The sequence below is a fragment of the Notolepis coatsorum genome (genome assembly GCF_963971535.1).
Source record: "Notolepis coatsorum genome assembly, chromosome: 4".
NCBI lineage: Eukaryota > Metazoa > Chordata > Actinopteri > Aulopiformes > Paralepididae > Notolepis > Notolepis coatsorum.
The window spans coordinates 165689438-165708120 of NC_140168.1; the positions used below are offsets into that span (position 1 = coordinate 165689438).

The window sequence follows — 18683 nt, forward strand, 5'->3', positions numbered from 1 at the left end:
CAAGCGGGAATCGATCCCAGGACCTTCTAGCTGTGAGGCGACAGTGTTAACCACTACACCACCGTGCCGTAACCCTTCCAATGTGTTTTTACCGTTATTAACCGAGTTGCCCGTTCCCCACCACAGCGATTCAGGACCGCTGCGGCTCGCCAGGACCCCCTCGCCTCCGGACGATGACAGTCCACCGGACAGTCCAGATACCAGCTCCAACCACATGCTTCGACCCGCCTCTCCCTTGCCACCAAGGCCCAAATCCCCATCACAGGTACTTGTTATTATTATAGCCCATTGGATGGTACCAGATCTGGAACCTACCCTACCTTAAGGCTGTTAGAAAGAAGAAATAAAAAGCATGCCATTCAGTATTTAGTTTCTTAAGATTTACAATAAGAGTTATATTAATACTGAACGTATTATTCTGATTCAAACAAGGAGTGTTTGTTTCTGTGTGTGCCTGTCTTGTTTCCCACACATGCTCCTGCCTCCTGTAGCAGCAGCTGTGTGTGTGTAAGTTCAAACGTAGCCTAGTTTATGACGTAAAATTCCGACCTGTTCAGAGGCTGAGATAAATGTCCTGTTAAACTAATGACCGACTAATGAAATCAACCGTGGCCTGATTGCCTCAAATCAGATCGGAAGCCACTCGGCACCTGGAAGTGGTTTGGGGGGGGGGGTCTATTTGTCATTAACCTTACATTAATCTTTCATGGCTATTTCTCTCTGCTGCGCTCTTTTCTTGTTTGTTATGATGGTGAGTGAACATGGAACGCCGGCCATCTGTTGTGGTAGACAGCTGCTCGTTGTGACGTGCTTAGTCGACATTGAGAGTCAGATATTGTCTTGTGACGTGGCTAACCTCTTTGATTTGGGTCGTTTAGCTTTGATTTTCGGTGTATAGCGGTGGAGTCCCTAATGCCCATGTGTGTCCAGACATTCATTCATTCTTTATTTATAATCGATAAATACACTGAGTAGTTAAACTCATTTACAGTGTCGTCGAGATGTTATATTCACAAGTGTCACACTGCGTTCATAAATATAAAGACATCAGACAATCAGAATAATTAAGACCACATTTAAATATGTTTAATTTTTTTTTTATATAGCAAAACAAATTTAAACAGAGGTAATCATTTAAAAACAATTACATATACATATATGAGGTAGGGGCAGAGAAGCCAAAAGAAGATCTACCAAGTTCAGTACAAACTCTAGGCACTCTAAGTGTAAGACAATCACTGGATCAAGTGCAGTACAAACTCTAGGCACTCTAAGTGTAAGACAACCACTGGATTGTGTACGACACGGTCCAGTGGTCCATTCCAATAAAGAACTAATATAATTTGGACAATCTCTAATTATGGCTTTATAAAGATCTCTAATTATGGCTTTCCTTCACATGGGCAGAAGGCTTGAGCTTTAAATGTTTGTGCAAGTTTGTTAAAACTTGCTTTAAAATGTTTACGTTTAGACTGTATGTATGAATGTTGTTTTTGCCGTTCTGTGCCATTGTCTATTTTCTGTTAAAGCAGCAATGTGTTGAATTTTTACATCAATATGTCACTGTGAAATTAACTTTGACGTTGATAGAATTGCATGTGTCTGGGGCCGGGGAGATTCGGCGGGAATTCAGCTGGATTGCTTTTCGTTATTTAAAGGGGAACTATCTTATAAATGGCCTTTTTCAGTGTTTAGCATTGTTTCCTAGCTATGTGGACTTATATTAATAGGATCTATGTCTCTAATTCTCATATTGGCGCATTCTTCCAATTCTCTTCTCACAATATTCACCCTCACTGAACTGAGTCATCTGAAAATTTGCATATCTGTGATGTCAGAGATTTCTCAGCTGCATAATAATGTGGCAGTTGGTGTGGCAGTTGGCACCAGGCCACACAGTGGTTGGAGCCCAGCCTCAAAACGGCTTAAGATCTTGAGGTAGAAAAATGCTGTTTTTGAGTACTTGATTAGAAATACAAAACAATGATTTTTTTGGAAAAAAAGCGTACAGAGGTGTTCCATAGACTCACAGGAATTGTGTAAAAGTGCTAAAATAGTGAAAGAAATAGTAAAATAGTTCCCCTTTAAACGGAATAATTACAATGTAAGGTAATTCATCAATTATATAAGCAGTATGCAAATTTGTTATGGAGATTCTTTGCCATTACACTGCTGCCGTGACGACGGTGAGATCCTCTTTCATGGGAAGTGTCTTAATTTCGGCTATAGGCTACTACTTACTCTAATTGTTTTACAGTATTTATACCAAGCAATCTAAATGTATTTGACAATAATATATTGATGATAAAAAATGCTCAACATAGTAGCTTTAAGTAAAATTGTGGCAGAAAGTGTGGTATCATGACTACTCTGGTCACACACCACCAGAACGTTGTCATTCGTGTTGTGTCGTTAGTGTCCCGTCCGCCCTTCAGCTTTGAAGGTCTTTTTTTCATTGTTTTCACGTAGACCAATAACATATGCTACTTACCAAGTAAATGCTTTTCCTGGAAGCATTTTGAGTCTTTTCTCATGTTGACCTCCCCTGGCTTTTATCTTTCCCCTTTCCCCCGAACTTTTCCATTTTCTTTCTGTTGTGCCTTGGTAAGTAACCATGTCACGTTTGGCTTGCAGAAATGTACAGTGGTCCTGCTTATCAGTGTCAAACTGTAGTGTCCCCCCGCTGTTTTAGTCTTCACTGTTTTTCATGAAATGCATTTGAGATTATGATACAGTGTGATACACTGCATCTCTTTGGACACATTTATGCCCAATACTGCTCGCTAACATGTCGTTTATTCAAACAACTCGAGGATGGTAGTGGTCTTAGACAGTGGTGGAAGAAGTAAACAGATCCTTTACTTAAGTAAAAGTAGAAATACCCAGATAAATGTGTACTCTGCAAAAAGTATAAGTATTTGAATTCACCTTGTTTTTCTGTTTATTTACATTGAGTACAGCTTGTGTTATATTACGTTTTATTGTATTTTCTTGTATTTTTTTTATGGCCATCTTGGTCTATGTCATTTGTTAAGTAATTGGTAAAGTATATTATTATATACTTATTGTTATGTGTCTTGTAAGCCCATATGGGCTGGGCATACATCTGTATGTAAGACACGAAAATAAAAAATATCAAATCAAATCAAAATAAGTCCTCCATTCAAATTATAAAAGTAGAATAGTATTTGCTATTGAATGTATGCGTGTGTGTATTCCAGAGCTTGGGAGCAATCAATCCTCGATCCATTGACCTCCATAGGTCATGTTAAAGTGGTATGTGGTCCAGTCATGCTGCTCTGATTATGTCCTCTTGAAGTTGAAGCTTCAAATGTGAAAGTATATAATCTTCATACATTCTTGCCATGTTTTCTATGCAAAATATTTTTCTTCAAAGTAACTAGCAACTGATGGCTTCAGATAAATGCAGTGGAGTAAAAAGTACAATAAAAGTATAAAGTTCCCTAAAATGAAAATACTCACGTAAAGTACAAGTCGCTCGAAATTGTACTCCAGTAAAAATACTTAGTTACTTTCCACCACTGGTCTTAGATGTAACAGCTAACTGTAGCTAGTTAAGAGCAACCGAGCACAACGATAGAATGTCTCCCACCTTCCCTTGGAAAACACAATCTCCACATTCATCAATTCTGATGTCCTGATCTGACAAGTGATCAGTGAGAAAATCCTGCCCATTTCTCTAGGTATCTAGTTTCATTCACCAGACATTGTTACTCACACTTTTGACACACTCACGAAGCCACAGGTGCCATTTGACTCAACATCCCTATGGTGTGTCTTCCCTCTTATTGTCTTTTAGTGTGTAGATACAGCACATAGATCCCTTTTAGTAGAGTAGAGAGTAATATAGCAGACTCATTTAGATTTCTCAACTAATAGACTTTCAGTCAACCTGATAGATCTGGTGTAAACCAGTTCTCCTAGGGCTTGGGGGGGTGGGGGGTATGTTGCCAGTGCCACCCATACAGTTTACCCAGTAACGAATGCCCCCCTCTTTGTCCAGCTCAAAAAGGGTCCACCGGTGCCCCCACCATTCAAGGCCACGCCCACGAAGGAAGTGGCGCAGGAGCAGATCATCGACCTGTTTGGCTTCGACTTCCTACCAGCACCGTCACCATCACAGGTCTGTGACTCAAGTCGCTCTGAATTACTTGGAGCGTGAATGTGATGCACCAGGACACCAACTCTCCATTGCTACAGGGACGTTCCATTGTTACAGGGAGGTTCCATTGTCACAGTGACTTCCATTGTTACAGGGAGGTTCAATTGTTACAGGAAGGTTCCATTGTCACAGTGACTTCCATTGTTACAGGGAGGTTCAATTGTCACAGGGAGGTTCCATTGTCACAGTGACTTACATTGTTACAGGGAGGTTCAATTGTTACAGGGAGGTTCCATTGTCACAGTGACTTCCATTGTTACAGGGATGTTCAATTGGAACGTTGAAAGAATGATTATGAACTGAATGACATCACCTGACACACCTGACACCTCATAATATGACTGGCAAAGAGACACACCGTCCAGTGTTACAATCAGTTTCACCACAAATCCTATTTATTTCACAAATGAAAAACTACATAAATAAAATGTATTACTATCTTCATCTTGAATTAATAGGCATTGCATAACTGTGCAGAATGCTGTAACGTAACATGGGTATTTTTTAATCCACAGCCCAATGAAAGACCAGGAGAATCTCTCCTTGACATGGACTTCGATGCATTCCAACCAGACGAGAGTGTATCACCCGTGCCACAGGTCCTATTCAGCTCAATGAGCATGCACATTGTAGCGCTTACAACTAAATCTATTCTAGGCTGTATCACTTGTTTTAGCACACATGTCAAATGTATTGGGTTGGTCACAAGATGATCATACTATCTTACAAATTATTCCTACAAACTGCATGTCATAAGACTATCTGGTTTTATTATCTTAGTTTATAAGAACAGCTGAATTGGGACAAGCACAGCATGTGCTCAAGACAATCATAGCAAAGGACTTCCATAGTAAAGAGACTGCAGTCGAAATATACAGTTATTTCTCAATGACAAATGTATGATATATGAGTGATATATATGAATGGTGATTAAGTAAGGGATAATGTATAGCTATGTGGTCATTGTCGCAAAATAATTGACCGACACAGAGTTTAAAATACCGAGGCGCAGCGCCGAGGTGTTTTAAACGTCAGTGAAGGTCAATTATTTTGCGACAATGATCGAGTATAGCTTTTTTTTTTATCCACTTTTTCTCCCATTTTCTATTTTTCTCCCATCCCAATTTTCATATCGTCCAATTCAACCCTCCCCTGTCTTTGAACGTTGTTTCTTGCCTCCCACAAGCCGGCTGCAATGTGGACTAAGTCATACATAGCACGAGTCCCCTCCGATACTCGAGGTAACAGCCGTTGCATCTTTTCACCTGCGCGGCTCGATCTTTCAGCGTCGGGGGTCTGGGCTTTGGAGGGGCCCCGCCCCCGTCGCTTCTTGATTCTACTGCGCAGGCGCACCAACCGACCTGTAGGAGTCGCTGTCCACAACGCCCAATCCCCACCCTTCAGTTTCCCTCCCCGTAATACGGCCAATGTGTATTACTGTGGACGACCAGCTAAACTGAAAGCAATGTGGAGAGCGGGGCTGGAACAGGAGGCATCCTGTTCGAGCCTAGTCTCCAGCATTCGTTGCGAGCGCCTTGCCCACTGCGCCACGTAGCCGCCCTAATGATCGAGTATAGCTATACATTATCCCGCTTATTACATGGCTAACTTACTAACAATATACATAATTCATTTTACATCGACAAGACGAGATCAAATGCAGACGCAGTTCTGTTCTGGCTCCGCTGTCATCGTCACACACACTCCGCTGTCAGTGCAGCCAGCAGGTGTGTCTGATTGGCTGCACTGATGCAGTGTGTCAGTGGCCTTGATTGTGAACAGCTGCGCACAGCGGTCATTATTGTTCCACAGAGGTCCGTTATCGAGTAATATCGGACCTCTGACGAGCGCTATTGACCAATCACAAGCAAGCATTTCGGCGAATGTGAAAACGCCATGTAATAATCGTGTTTACTTTGCCCCTTCAGACAGCAGTACCTTGGGATATGTGGTCGGTAAGTAAAGTTATGTGCTAGACTTAAAGGGAAATACCGCTCATTTGAATGATTCACGTATCTCACATATCATTCTCTGATTGAGTTCTAGTTGTATTAGAAAGTGGTGGATGTTGTGGTGTGGTCCAACAACAGAAGTTTAATTATCTTGTGCTTAGCAGTTGCTAAGACCTCTGTATTTGCTTTCTATTAAAAGCAAACAGCAACGGTAAAATGCCAGATGTCAATTTTCAATACCATGGCAACAGCAGAGTATGTTGACGTGGTATTGGGTATTTCAAATTCACTGGCATGTTTAATTAACAACATAATTAACTTGTTTTTCTCACCTTAACATATAAACTAGGGATGTCCGATATTATCGGCCTACCGATATTGGCATAAAAATGTGATATCGGAAAATATCGGTATCGGTTAAAATTTTTATTTTTTTATTTTTTACATTTATTTAACCTTTATTTACCCAGGCAAGCAAGTAAGAACAAATTATTATTTTATTTATTGTCAAAGTATGCATAATGTTGTGTTAATTACACGACAAGAGATATGTAATGTTAATTACCTGAAATTATTCCGTTTTTTGGCGAAGGGAAACCCTGCATATATCGGTATCGGTTGATATCGGTATCGGAAATTAAGAGTTGGACAATATCGGTATATCGTTATCGGTAAAAAAGCCAATATCGAGCATCCCTAATATAAATGTATGTAAGATGATTGTAGGTAAAGCAATGTGCCACTGTAAAGGTTTAGTCTGAGTTTGCTTGGAATGTATTTTCCTGTAAAATTCGTATTGTTTTGTTTTTTTCCTTTTAGGCAAGCACTGAGCCAGCACAGCCTGTAAGTAAACTTCAGGATGCATGACTCTTTTTCAGCTTGCGATAGTTTACCAATATTACAATCACAAAAACTGTTTGCTTACCTCTTAAGCCCTAGCCCTATTTTCTAAAAAAGATCAGCCTAAAATACACTTCTAGAATGTCCATTTGCATGTTCTTGGTACATAGGGACATCTATGGATCCCAGGGAATGTATTCCTAGTGTCAGAAATATTGTGTCTCTTACTAGGCGTGAGTAAATTGTAATGAACCAAAGGAGAATATCAATTCAATTTCTTTCTTTTTTTCTTTTTGTAATCTTTGACAGTGAATAACTCCATGCTAAAATTTACCAGACATGAACAATTCAGCTCATTCAGCACCTTCCTGAGATCACATGTACAAAAGTTCTAAGCAAATGAATAAAGGGAAGATGATTAAAGAGAAGGTTTTGTAGATACAGTACTGAATTCTGCCATCCGGACACATGCTATTTGAAATATGATTATAGAATATTGAATATAAGGCCTATAAATGACCTTATTATGGCCATGTCGCATATCTATGGATCGGGCCAAATCTCCTCTTTTCAATGGCAGAGTTCAATCTGGATTTAGTATCACCAGACGTGATTCACAAACCATGAATGAAATCTACTGTAAGTACAGTTACTTTTTTATAATGTAAATATCTCCGCCATTTTTCATCAGATTGCAACAAAATTTTTTGCTAGACGTTTACAGAAAGGTAGAGAAACTACCTGCATTCTGTTTTATGGCAATATCGTTCAGGTTTGTGGGAGATAATCCCGAAAAATACGAGAAATAAAGAAGTTTATCCAGAAGTCAGATGATTGACAGGGGCTGGGTAGTGAGCTGGGTAGTGTAGTTTTTTGAAATTCGAAAGCCCATCGAAAGCCCTGGGTCTCTTCCTTCAAAAGACTACACTCACTTTTGGCTGCGCCACTTCCTCCCGTCAATATGCACCAGTTTCCGACTCAATGCCCTGAGATTTCTATAATCTTATATTTCACTAATAACAGTTCAAATCATTGGTAAACAAACGTAATGCTGAAAATATACACTTTGACTGCTGTTTTGACAGGGTTAGGGTCTTTACTCTTGGCTACATTTGAAAAAGAAACGCAACATTAATTCATACATTCTGTAGAGATGGATTTATGGCATGATGTTATTGTGGGTCCAGTACCAGACCCCTCGGGCTTAAGAGGTTAAGAACGTCTGTGAACTTTGGTCTCACCTTTCACCTCTCAGGACTTTTCATGTAGCACCGCAACGTAAATGTATATATACACACCGTCTCTGTCACGGCACGCGATTAATTTGCCACAACCCGCAGTCATCACACATTTTATACATTTAATTCATACCTGTTGATTTGTTACTGTGTTATCTAACACAATAAACACTCCTATGCTCTTCTTCATTTCACCTCCATGCACCGGCCATCCAGCCGGACTCTGGGTCTCTGAGTACTGTGGGTGTTGAGGAAGGTGGCGGTGGCCAAGCCCCAAATGCTGCCAACTTTAACCCTGAGTTCCCTAAGCAGGGCGCAGACGCTGGCTTCGTCGCCGACTGGTCCGCTGATTTCGGCTCAGCCGCGGCAAACGGAGACTCTGCCTCTGCAGCAGCCCCCGAGGGAGCCCTTGGCGAGTCCCCCGCAGCGGGGGAGGACGGAGCTCAGGGATGGCCGGCAGCAGAAGGCTGGGGCGTGGATGCTAGGGATGCGGCCGCAGAGCCGCAGGAGAGCGAGGAAGTGGCGACTGCCGGAGACGAGGTTAGCGGCCAGGAACCGAACCCCCGGTCTTACCCCAACTTTGATTCTTCTGCAGAGAGCATTGCCCAAGTTACACAGCAGGTGCTAGGGCAGAGGTCATCCAGGGCAGAGAAATGCTGGGAGGAAGGTGCAGGGACGGATTGCACGGGGAAGGTAGATTCAGGGGAAGGTGAGGCAGGTTGGGAGGATCGTCGGAAGTCTACACCAGGACTGAGATTCACCAACGAGCATGGCCAGGAGATCGAGGACTCTGAGTATGAGACGGCTGAGGAGTGGGGTGACACAGGCCAGGGCGGTGGTTGGGCCAGTGCTGACGATGAACTCGCATCTGAAGACAATGTGCTGATGAGCAGTGGCCAAGGAGACTTGGCGTATTGGGTGTCTGGTGTTGGGGCCGGCCAATCACAGGAGCAGACCGGCCCAGCAAGCGATGCAGGATCCGGATGTGAGGCCTTTGCAACCGATTGGTGTCACACAACAGAACGAGCTCCCGCTGAACCCATGGCACCTCCACAGCAGGGTGCGACAGAGCCGCTAAGCAGTACGGACCTGTTTCAGGACACAAATAACCACCCTGTAGCTCAACAAGGGACAGCTGGACTACAGGGCACCGCAGGTTTCACATCTGACCCTTTTGGAGACACCCATGAGAAGTTTACATCTGATCCTTTTGCAGAAACTCACGGGACATGTGGGGGAGGTGGACTTATATCAGATCCCCTTGCTGAACCGCAGGGTGGAGGGCTATTTGACAAAGATCCTTTTGCAGAAACTCACGGGGGAGGTGGATTTGCATCAGACCCATTTGCAGAAAGTCAAGGGACAAGCAGGGAAAGTGGATTTACATCAGATCCTTTTGCTGAATCACAGGAAAAAGATATGGACCCCTTTGCAGAAAGTCGGGGAGGAGGGGGGTTTGAGGAAGATCCCTTTGCAGAAAGTCGGGGAGGAGGGGGGTTTGAGGAAGATCCCTTTGCAGAAAGTCAGGGAGGAGGGGGGTTTGAGAATGATCCCTTTGCAGAAAGTCAGGGAGGAGGGGGGTTTGAGAATGATCCCTTTGCCGAAAGTCGGGGAGGAGGGGGGTTTGAGGAAGATCCCTTTGCAGAAAGTCGGGGAGGAGGGGGGTTTGAGGAAGATCCCTTTGCAGAAAGTCAGGGAGGAGAGGGGTTTGAGAAAGATCCCTTTGCAGAAAGTCAGGGAGGAGGGGGGTTTGAGAAAGATCCTTTTGCAGAAAGTCAGGGGACAAGTGGGGAAACTGGATTTACATCAGATCCTTTCGCTGAAACTCAGGGAGGAGGTGGATTTGAGAAAGATCCTTTTGCAGAAACGAAGGGTGCAGGCGGGTTTGAATCAGATTGCTTTGCTCAAACCCAGGGAGATGGTGGGATAGTGGGTGGTTTTGCCACAGATCCCTTCACTCAGATGACCGAGGAAGGAGGGACGGGGTGGGGAGCAGACCCTTTCCCCAATGGTTTAGGAGCGCCCTCTGCAGAGACTAGAGCAGCTGTGACCGACACTGGATCCTGGCAGGACGTTAGCGGCAGCAGTGGCTCCTTTACTCTGGAGAAGCCTGGAGACTTTGCCTCCTTCACCGGCGTAGGGGCCTGTGAGGGAGCTGTGAAGGACAGGATCGCCCTCAGACCTCACAGAGAGCCTGAAAACTCTGACATGTCCGAAGATGAGGACGCAAACCGGCGATACGGGAAGTTGTACCAAGAGATAGATACAGAGAAGGACGAGGTACCTGACTTCCTCCCCTTGTCTACGTAGTAGAGTAGCATAGATTAGACCAGAGCAAACACAATTCCCTATCCTTTGTTCTTTTACCCGCCTGCATATTGAACAACAGAAGAACAATTAAACCTGCTGTCCCGCAACCCCACCTAGACCCTGCAGCTCCACAGAACCCTAGCCCCACTCCTCTCTCTCTCTCTCTCCTTCTGCTTGCTTCACCATTGTCCATGCCACGCTGTTAATCTCATTTTATAACACATTTGTAAAACTAATCTTGCAGAAAGGCTTGACTTGCTAATTTGTGTCTCTGTGGTTCGATTTAGGTCACCAACAATGCGTTTAACGGATTTTCGCAGGTAATGAGTCTATACAGAACTTTGCATTTGTAGCTGCAGTATTGCTGAAGCGATCAAAAGTCACATGTTTGGTCACTAACTGTTACAGTAGCTTGTGCGCATTATGCTTGACATTTCTATGACATTATAAACCAATAATTAATAATTTAATTTGATTTCACCAGGATAGTCCCCTAAGTGCAATTACTGTTTCCCAGACAGTCGTGGAAGTCTAATAACGCTGTTTGCAAAATGACTGCATGTTCCACCTGCTTTAGTTTATCTTGCTATGACAAACAGAAAACGGTGGTGACAGAGCGTTGACAAGTTGGAAGTTAGTTAGCTAGTTGGAAAAGATAAAGGGGAGCTGGTTGCAGTGAGCAGTGATATAATATAAATAATTGAATGTTACTTGCTTTACTTCCCTCTGTATTGAGATATATGTTATAGTGATATACTGCATATTTCGTTAGATATGATTATACACCATCAATCCCCTCGCTGTTAAAGGAACACGCCAACATTTGGGGAAATTAGCTTACCGTCTTCTCCAGAGAGAGACAAGAAGATAGATACCAGTTTCCTCTCTGTGCGCTCAATAGAAAGCTATCTGGCTGCACGTTAGCCTAGCTCAGCACAATGAATGGAAGCGGACAGTGCCGGTTAACCTTCGGGAGAGGTGTTAGTTGGACAATGCCTAGGCTAACCGGCACTGTCCGCTTCCACTCATTGTGCTAAGCTAGGCTAACGTGCAGCCAGATAGATTTCCCAAAATGTTGGCATGTACCTTTAAGTACTATGTTATTTAGTATACCCAGTGTGTGTGTGTGTGTGTGTGTGTGTGTGTGTGTGTGTGTGTGTGTGTGTGTGTGTGTGTGTGTGTGTGTGTGTGTGTGTGTGTGTGTGTGTGTGTGTGTGTGTGTGTGTGTGTGTGTGTGTGTGTGTGTGTGTGTGTGTGTGTGTGTGTGTGTGTGTGTGTGTGTGTGTGTGTGTGTGTGTGTGTGTGTGAAGGGGGGGGGGGGGTGATGTGCTATTTGTAACCTTTCCTTTCCATTTTTGTCTTTGTTATCTGCGCTCCTCTCTGAAGGACACATCTGCCCCATCATTTTTCGCAGATTTTGACAAGATGGTGAGTTACTAAACATTTACATTTACATTTATATTTAGTCTTTTAGCTGACGCTTTCATCCAAAGCAATTTACAGGTTTTGTACGACAAGTCAGCAGGAAGGGTACAACCTTATCAGCTGAGTAACAATGTTCATTAAAGGGTTCAAACTTGAGTGCTACAGTGTCGCGTTAGTATATTAGGAAAAGTGCATGACTGTAGAGGACAGTAAGAAGGTTAGTGTATTTATCTTTTTTTTTTAACGGATTATATCACTATAATATGTTTAACTATTATATGCTATGCTTTCCATCTGTCCCTGTTATGTGTAATTTGCTTTAATTGTTCATTTTAATGAGTTAATTTATACTTTATCATTGTTTTAATTTCTGCTTGTATTTCGTTTGTATGTAAATGTTATTTTTCTTTTTTTTGTTTTGTAATGAATTTGTATTCGATTCATACTTGAATCAAACTTGTTTTACAAAAAAAGTCACATACTTTGTTATGTCGCCATGGTTTAGTTATTTTTCCCTTACTGAAAATGTTATTGGCTGCATCAAGTTCCGGATAAAGGAGCAATTCATCAAAAACAATGCTGATTTATTTTGCACATAATCTCACAACCATCCAAAAACGAAACAGCTTTGCACACATTAATTTAGTTATGACAGTTATTGAGAGTAAATTAGTTTGAATATGGTCACCAGTGATGTCATTGGGGACATGTTGTGTTGTGTTTGCATTAATTACAGGTCAATGAAATGATAGGGTAGCAGTCCCTGTTTTTCATCTGCATCCTGTAATCAACACAATACAAGTATTCAATGTCCCTGATGACATCACTGACACCGTATTCAAACTAATTTACTCTCAATAGCTGTCAACCATCTCAATCAATGAATGTGTGCACAACTATTAAAGTAGTTATATAATATATTAGTGCAGTGGTTCCCAAACTTTTTTCATTCAGGCCCCACTTGGGCAGTTGGAAATATTTCCGAGCCCCACCTAACCTGGTCCCCACCTAGATGTACATGTAGGCTAGAATACATTTTAGGCTACACAAATGCCATTTCCTCTACTACTAACAAGACAAGATTAACATAACAAGGCACAAAGACACAATTATATATATGTGTATATTTATTTTTGTATTAACAAAAGATTGGCCAATGATCCTGTGCCACTGTGAAATAATTAGGTCTAATAAAAAATTTAGCTGTATGTCTACAGTAGGATAGGAGATTTATTTGCATTCAAATAATAATAATTAATTATCCTAATAATTGCCCACCATTTGTGGCTAAATGTACTTAGGCTTCTGAATGTGCTCTGTATATAAAGAATAATCCATGCCAGTCAGTTCATTTTGGGTGACATTGGCGTTATTCAGTTTCGGTAGGCTAAATTAATATTATGCATTATTATTAAATAAATAATATTGCAGTACATCCGCGCCCCACTAGGAGGTCGTGCCCCTACTTTGGGAACCACTGTATTATTAGTGGGTTGACCGCCGTCTTGCCTTGCCTGTGTTTGATGAAAGAACGATGCCGGCATTGCTTCTGGACCATCTGAGACGGCTAAGGCCCCTGAGGCTCCAGGGGCCCCAGAGACAGAGGCAGCCCCTGGGGCAGGGCCCGATCCTCGGGAGGTCCAGGAGGAGACCCAAGAGAAGCCCTCTGCTCCCCCCACTGGGGAGTTCCAGGAGAAGCCCTCTGCTCCCCCCACTGGGGAGTTCCAGGAGGAGACCCAGGAGAATCCCTCTGCTCCCCACACTGGGGAGTTCCAGGAGAAGCCCTCTGCTCCCCCGGCTGGGGAGGCCCAAGAGGAGACCCAGGAAGAGCCCTCCTCTCCCCCTACTGGGGAGGCCCAGGATGAGCCCTTTTCTCCCCCCACCAGTGAGGCAGACGCGGCCTCCAGCAGCTCCAGCCCCGAAGAGGAGAAGCCCGCTGTGAGTGAGAGCCTTGTTGTCTCTTCATCGCATAGCATGGTCATCGCATCCGCATCACGGGGCGAGGTCATCACATCACGGGGCGCGCTCATCACATCCGCATCACGGGGCGAGGTCATCACATCACGGGGCACGCTCATCACATCCGCATCACGGGGCAAGGTCATCACATCACGGGGCACGCTCATCACATCCGCATCACGGGGCGAGGTCATCACATTTTGCACCACTATCATTGTCGTCATCATCCTCAACATGATTGCTTTTGATATATATTATTATTATCAACATCATCATCATCATCATCATCATCATCATCATCATCATCATCATCATCATCATCATCATCACCCTCATCATCATCATCATCATCATCATCACCCTCATCATCATCATCATCATCACCATCATAATTATCATCATCATCATCATCTTCTTGTCTTTTCTTTGTGATATTACTGTATGTTCAGATACAACATGAAGACAATTTGAAAGTTGATAACTGGTGTGGAGACATGCTTGAGTTTGAAAGTTGATAACTGGTGTGGAGACATGCTTGAGTTTGAAAGTTGATAACTGTGTTTGAGAGTTTGGTCTCGGTTTGCGTCTTTCAATTGACAAAAACGTTACTTTGCGTTGTATTTGAATGTACTATTATAGTTTATTATCCATCAATAGCACTATTTCACTTTTATATAGCAATTTAAACAGAATGACTTGTGTAGAAAGATTAGCAAAAACATATTTAATTTAGCTTTTTTGGATAGTGGCTATTGGAAAGTGGGAAATTACAATTAAATTAAACCTTTTCAAATTCATCAGTTTACAAAGTATTGTTTTCAATGATGATTTATGTGGAATGTGTGTGTGTGTGTGTGTGTGTGTTTGTGTGTGTGTGTTTGTGTGTGTGTGTGTGTGTGTGTGTGTGTGTTGCATTCCATACCCGTCCACGTGACAGCAATATTCCTTCTGTTTACAGCTCTACAATAGTGAAATTGGACACTTTCCTCTTTGTAGTGATTGTGACTTGAATTTTTTTTATATTATAATGGTAATATATATAAGCCGTAATATTACGTGTGGTTATTAGCATGAATAGTGGCTTATAATGTCAATAACCAGGCTAAATTATGTATGCTATGAAGGGTGACATTTTGTATAATTTAATTAAGAGACATATAATTTTATTTTATTATTAACCTGTTATAAAAGTGTATAATGGCTCAGGTACAGTTATATTACACCATAATCCATCATATTTGTATGCCTTGCATTGCTGTTGTGGAATAATGACCCCCCCCTCAAACAATCTCCCAGTCATGTTCCAACCCAACCCCGCCCCCCCCCCCCATTCTTGTTACTCACCCCACACCTCTCCAATCTGTCTGCCCTCCCCCATTCATCCACCCTTTGTCTCTCACCTGATACCATTCCCCCTTCCCCCTTCTAACTCCCCCCTCCTGGCCCCCCTCCAACCCGATACCTAACCCGAGCTACCCATAATCCCTTTCTCTCTACTATGAAGACTAGGTTTTACTGGATTCTAGAGCTCTTTGGAGGGATACTAGGCCTCGTCACTCCTGGAGTCATCCAGCAATAACTCTTTATCTTACTTTGATACTCTGTTTTAGCTAAATAAACATCCTTACTCGTGATAAATTCCTCTACACTGTTACTGATTTGAGAACGTTTTCTTTCCAACCTCCTCTTGGTTCAGTCCACTGTGGCGTCTCCAGTTGAGTTTGCTGACTCTGAGGAGGCTAAACCCACTGAGGTAGGTTCCCCCGTCATCCAACCATCATCCAACCATCCCCCCGTCATCCAACCATCCTCCCCGTCATCCAACCATCATCCAACCATCCCCCTGTCATCCAGCCATCCTCCCCGTCATCCTCCCTGTCATCCAGCCATCCTCTCCGTCATCCAGCCATCCTCCCCGTCATCCAGCCATCCTCCCGTCATCCAACCGTCCTCCCGTCATCCAACTGTCCTCCCCGTCATCCAACCATCCTCCCCGTCATCCAGCCATCCTCCCCATCATCCAACCATCCTCCCCGTCATCCAGCCATCCTCCCGTCATCCAACCGTCCTCCCATCATCCAACCATCCTCCCCGTCATCCAACCATCCTCCCCATCATCCAACCATCCACCCCGTCATCCAACCATCCCCGTCATCCAACCATCCTCCCCGTCATCCAACCGTCCTCACCATCATCCAACCATCCTCCCCGGCATCCAACCATCCACCCCGTCATCCAACCATCCACCCCGTCATCCAACCATCCTCCCCGTCATCCAACCATCCTCCCCGTCATCCAACCATCCTCCCTGTCATCCAACCCTTTGCTTGACGGTAAAACCTTTGCCTGGCTAACACAGTAGGGTGCATTCACCTCTTTTTGAAAGCAGATCCCCCCTGCTGAAGAAGCTAAGACTCCATCTCCCAGCGAGGCAGCCCCACCAGTAATGGTAATATACAATAATTTCAAGTGAATTCCTAAAATCACATTATGACCCAGTGTCTTTTGTGAGTTGGAGCCTCATTCAAGCTATTTGTGCATATAGGTATAACCTCTTTGAGCTGTGAGTTGAAGAACTATTGACATAATGTATTAAACAAAAATGTGAATTGAGAATAATATGTACGCAAATGCATCAATTCCCAAGAAACATATAATAGCCTACAGTAGGCTATATGCCCTGAAAGAACATACACATAGCTTACAGTAGACTACATGCCCTCAAAAACATATATACATAGCATACAGTAGGATGCCCTCAAAAAGCATATAGTCTACACATAGACATAGCCAACAGTAGGCTACATGCCCTAAATGTACATGCTTATAGCCTACAGTATATATGCTCTCAAAACATATATACACATAGCCTACAGTAGGCTATATGCTCTCAAAACATATACACATAGCCTACAGTAGGGTATATGCCCTCAAAACATATATACACATAGCCTACAGTAGGCTGCATGCCCTACTTCCCTTCCCCATATTTTGGAATGTGAATCCATTCTTTTTTTTAGGAGTTTGTTCCCACTCCAGAGGAAAGGAAGGAGTCCCCCGTCGACGAGGCTCTGGTAAATAACACCCTCCATTCCCCACCTGTGTTCCTTATCGTGTTGTCAAATGTGCCATAGAAGACAAACGTAGCTCTTTATCTTTTCGTACAGGCACAATACATAATTTCCCAGTTGCAAGCGAGATGTTTGCAATCATTCAAAAAGGCCAGAACTATGAAATGTCATAGGAGCTACAGTCATAAATCCCAGAGTTACTGTAGCTTCTAGCGATGTCATCTGGGGTAGTTACTCTTCTGTAGTGATAATAATAATAATAATAACTAGACAATTCCGCGCGGGGGAAATTGTGAAAGTGTGGGGGACACCCTGTGCACCGCCGGCCAACGGGGGAGAGGGTCTCTCGCGAGTCTCTATGACAAACGGTTCAAAGGATACAAAAAGGGGGCACGGCCTAAGGATCGGGGGAGTGGTCAACATAGACCATTTGAAGATGACTACAGATGTGATTTTATTAACTATAACACAAACTCCCTTTCGTGTTGTATTATTTAATACTCACCCTTTCTCATGGCACCATGTGTGCAAGAAGTGGCAGATCAAACTAAATGATCTATTACACACTATTACACTATTACACACTATTACACACTATTACACTATTACACACTATTACACTATTACACACTATTACACACTATTACACACTATTACACACTATTACACACTATTACACTATTACACTATTACACACTATTACACTATTACACACTATTACACTATTACACACTATTACACTATTACACTATTACACACTATTACACTATTACACTATTACACACTATTACACTATTACACACTATTACACACTATTACACTATTACATACTATTACACTATTACACACTATTACACTATTACACTATTACACACTATTACACTATTACACTATTACACTATTACACACTATTACACTATTACACTATTACACTATTACACACTATTACACTATTACACTATTACACACTATTACACTATTACACACTATTACAAAATTACACACTATTACACTATTACACACTATTACACTATTACACACTATTACACTATAACACTATTACACTATTACACACTATTACACACTATTACACACGATTACACTATTACACTATTACACACTATTACACTATTACACTATTACACACTATTACACTATTACACACTATTACACACTATTACATACTATTACACTATTACACACTATTACACTATTACACTATTACACACTATTACACTATTACACTATTACACACTATTACACTATTACACTATTACACACTATTACACTATTACACACTATTACACTATTACACACTATTACACTATTACACTATTACACACTATTACACTATTACACACTATTACACTATTACACTATTACACACTATTACACTATTACACACTATTACACTATTACACACTATTACACACTATTACACACTATTACACTATTACACTATTACACACTATTACACTATTACACACTATTACACTATTACACTATTACACTATTACACACTATTACACTATTACACTATTACGCTATTACACTATTACACTATTACACTATTACACTATTACACACTATTACACTATTACACTATTACACAATATTACACTATTACACTATTACACACTATTACACGATTACACTATTACACACTATTACACTATTACACTATTACACTATTACACACTATTAC

The 18683-nt window shown here is 42.2% G+C and overlaps 1 protein-coding gene across 1 annotated transcript in view; it reads left to right on the plus strand.

Moving 5' to 3' along the window:
• Positions 1 to 18683, plus strand: part of amph (amphiphysin) — a gene marked incomplete at both ends in the record, with an annotated part of 236164 nt that overhangs the window by 196719 nt on the left and 20762 nt on the right. The window contains 9 exons of the mRNA XM_084312153.1: positions 127 to 265; positions 4025 to 4144; positions 4699 to 4782; positions 6112 to 6138; positions 6955 to 6978; positions 8523 to 9056; positions 11910 to 11951; positions 13479 to 13886; positions 16928 to 16981. Of these exons, the coding sequence (XP_084168279.1) occupies positions 127 to 265; positions 4025 to 4144; positions 4699 to 4782; positions 6112 to 6138; positions 6955 to 6978; positions 8523 to 9056; positions 11910 to 11951; positions 13479 to 13886; positions 16928 to 16981 (1432 nt within the window). The remainder of the gene's footprint in view (positions 1 to 126; positions 266 to 4024; positions 4145 to 4698; positions 4783 to 6111; positions 6139 to 6954; positions 6979 to 8522; positions 9057 to 11909; positions 11952 to 13478; positions 13887 to 16927; positions 16982 to 18683) is intronic.